The sequence below is a fragment of the Diaphorina citri genome, unplaced genomic scaffold, assembly GCF_000475195.1.
Source record: "Diaphorina citri unplaced genomic scaffold, Diaci psyllid genome assembly version 1.1 scaffold3792, whole genome shotgun sequence".
Classification (NCBI taxonomy): domain Eukaryota; kingdom Metazoa; phylum Arthropoda; class Insecta; order Hemiptera; family Psyllidae; genus Diaphorina; species Diaphorina citri.
The window spans coordinates 22375-25162 of NW_007381192.1; the positions used below are offsets into that span (position 1 = coordinate 22375).

Genomic DNA, 2788 nt, shown 5'->3' on the forward strand with positions numbered 1-2788 from the left:
GGATTATTGAGATATTGGGAAAATCCTACAATGCTGCAGTGAGCACCAAAGTTGTGACATAATGACACAAAAAAACTGCATTTACATTTTCTAGGAAAAAGATGTAAGCACAACAGAGGTGGTTGAATCTTTTGCATAAATAAAAGGGCACAAAAACACCAAGCATGAAGATCTCTTCATCAAAATGAGCTTTTAAAGTTCAGTGCTGAGTGTTGACAACGGTGTCTGTATTTTTATTTTATCTACCTACTTAAACCTATAATTTACTAAATAAAAATGTTATTTATTTTATGACATTGTATTTATTTTAATTTATGAGTTTTTTTTTTTTTTTTCATAAAAAGGTTTCTTTGTAAAGTAGAATGAAGGTCCTGTTGGCCTGAATTCTAAGAGAAGGCAAAGACAGCCGTTATGAAAAATGAAAATGAATCTTATCAGTCAGCCCTATATCTGATAAGGATAAAATCCACCATGGGCGGGAATCGAACCCCGACCTAAGTTACTTGAAAGCAAGCGCTACTGTAGGTGTACGAATTATCGATCTTGTAAACGAATCTTTTTGAACTGCCCATTTCGAAAAACCCCTTCCAAATATTTTCACATAATCACATATGCAATTTGCACTACACATTTAATCAAACGATTCCAAAGTTCATTTTTCTAGAAATTTCAAATTTTTGGAAAAGTTCCGAAAAAATTCGCCTTTACCAGTGAAATTTACCGACTTTGCTGTGCTTTACTGAATATTCTTTAGTTCTGTCAAAATAATAAGCCGTCAAGTTCTTTCCTTGTGGAACGAGAAGTGTTTGCAGCGGTCAAAATATCGAGGATCGAAGTTTGGTAACACGTGATATCCGGTGACCCGGCCTATTGCATTTCATCATCTTTCCAACCCTTTCACGCTAAACAATGGCAGCTAACGCAGCTCCCAAACTGAGAACCCTCTCCCAGAAATTCAGACCTCTGCTGGACCGAATCCTAGTTATCAAGGACGAACCATTGACCAAAACTAAAGGTGAGAGGGATGTTGGGTTATGCAATGCAAATGTGGGGGATGGTGGGGTAGAGCTCTGGTTTGTGGGGATCCAAGGGGTAGAAATTTGACCTGCAACTTCTTGAAGTAACCCTTGGGCTTTCAATATCAGACCAGCCATTCAGTCTTAGACTGTCCATCAGATAGAATGTTTGTGGTTGGAAAAGTTCTTAACAGGCTTCAGACTATCCAAGAGACGGGAAGATGGAAGCTTTTCCCACCTCACACATTCCTATGGGCTGACAGATCTAGATCTCTTTCAGACCAAGTGACCAGAATCATGTTTAAGTTCTGTCCATTGTCTATATCACCTACCTCGGTGGTGTAGTGGTCAAGGTGCTCGCCTGGTAAACAGGAGGGTGTGGGTTCAATCCCAGCCGAGGTATGGAATTTTATCCTCAATATAATTTGAGAATTCGACAACAATAATAGTAGTAGCCTACTGCTGGAGTAAAGGGACTTTACAGTCCTATGCAAGCAGTATAAATAAGCACTATTATTATATATTTTCTCCATCAAGAGTAACAAGGTATAGGTGCAGATTTGTACTTGATGTACAGAAGTCATAATAAACTATCTATCTATCTCTTGTTTCCAGGTGGAGTTCTCATTCCCGAGAAAGCTCAACAAGAAGTCAACAATGCTGTAGTAGTTGCTGTCGGGCCTGGAGCAAGAACACCCAACGGTGAATACATCAAACCCGTTGTCAACGTAGGAGACAAAGTACTTCTACCCAAATTTGGTGGCACCAAAATTGAAGTCGAAGGCCAAGAATTGCACTTGTTCAAGGAAGCTGATTTACTAGCTGTGATAGAGAAAGATTCTTAATTTGTACAATTTGTTTGTGTATTATTTTGTTACTGGTTATTTCTCATTTAATATTGTTTAGTTTGAAGAGTACTGTAGTTGTAGTTGTGCTTTGTAGATGGTATGTTACGCTAGGGAAGTGTTAACTTTCCTGTAACCTTCCTGAAGGGTAGACAGATTTTTTCACTAGTTCCTTGATCCAATGAGTTTTTCATTTAGGACTTTCAAGATTTCAAATTGGTGTTAGACGGTAGTTTTGGGTTATTCTGTGATGTAGAAGAATATCCACAGTATACTGGTTCAGTTTGCTTTGGTAGTGCAGTGGGGGACTCTGTTCTATTCAAGCAACATACATAAGCACAGTTGTTTTTAGTTGAGACATTGGTTGACCCAAAATCAACCCCAAAATTCCAAGGCTGGTTGTTGGACCTGATAAGGAAAATTCAATTTTGGTTCTGGGTCTCAGAAGGTATCATTTCCTCTAATTTTAGTTCCCTCTTAGTATGATCTTCCTGTTAGCAAACTATTAGAGGCAAGATATTTCTTTCAAAGATTTCGTTTTCTCATGTTTATTTTCTTCCCATACCCATTATTATTTTTTATTACCTATTTTTGTTTTCCTTTACATCTCATCAGTTTATTTTAGTTTGTAGATTATAAAACTGGAATAAAGAACTGCATATGATCAATTTTTCCATTACTAAGTTCTGTATTTCTTTTTTTTTTCTTCCCTTCTCTCCAGGATTACCTATTAGCTAGTCAGTTACTTAGAAAACCAGTTTTGAAGAAAAAGTAAGTGGTCTTGGGTTTGATTTTCACTCCAGGCAATCTTTATCTTAATCAGATAAAGATTTGACATTCAACTGGTGATAATATTTGGTGAGCTTTTGAAAATACTCAGATTCTCATCCTCACCAAAAAAAAAAAAAAAAAAAAAAAAAAAAAAAA

General features: G+C 36.8%; 2 protein-coding genes across 2 annotated transcripts in view; both read left to right on the forward strand.

Annotated features, from left to right (window-relative positions):
- The window catches only part of LOC103520569 (cell division cycle protein 27 homolog), a 4997-nt gene extending 4858 nt beyond the window's left edge, over window positions 1–139 (forward strand). The window contains exon 7 of the mRNA XM_008485671.2: window positions 95–139. Within this exon, the coding sequence (XP_008483893.1) occupies window positions 95–139 (45 nt within the window). The remainder of the gene's footprint in view (window positions 1–94) is intronic.
- A 493-nt stretch (window positions 140–632) lies between these two features.
- Window positions 633–2544, forward strand: LOC103520568 (10 kDa chaperonin-like). Its single transcript, XM_008485670.3, has 2 exons — window positions 633–1015; window positions 1632–2544. The coding sequence occupies exons 1-2, from the start codon at window positions 910–912 to the stop codon at window positions 1859–1861; spliced, it is 336 nt and encodes a 111-aa protein (XP_008483892.1). The 5' UTR covers window positions 633–909; the 3' UTR covers window positions 1862–2544.
- Window positions 2545–2788: the final 244 nt, after the last annotated feature.

Coding starts and splice junctions, on each gene's coding strand:
- LOC103520568 (XM_008485670.3), top strand. CDS start 910: ATGGCAGCTAACGCAGCTCCCAAACTGAGAACCCTCTCCCAGAAATTC. Junction 1,016..1,631: donor ACCATTGACCAAAACTAAAG/GTGAGAGGGATG, acceptor TCTTGTTTCCAG/GTGGAGTTCTCATTCCCGAG.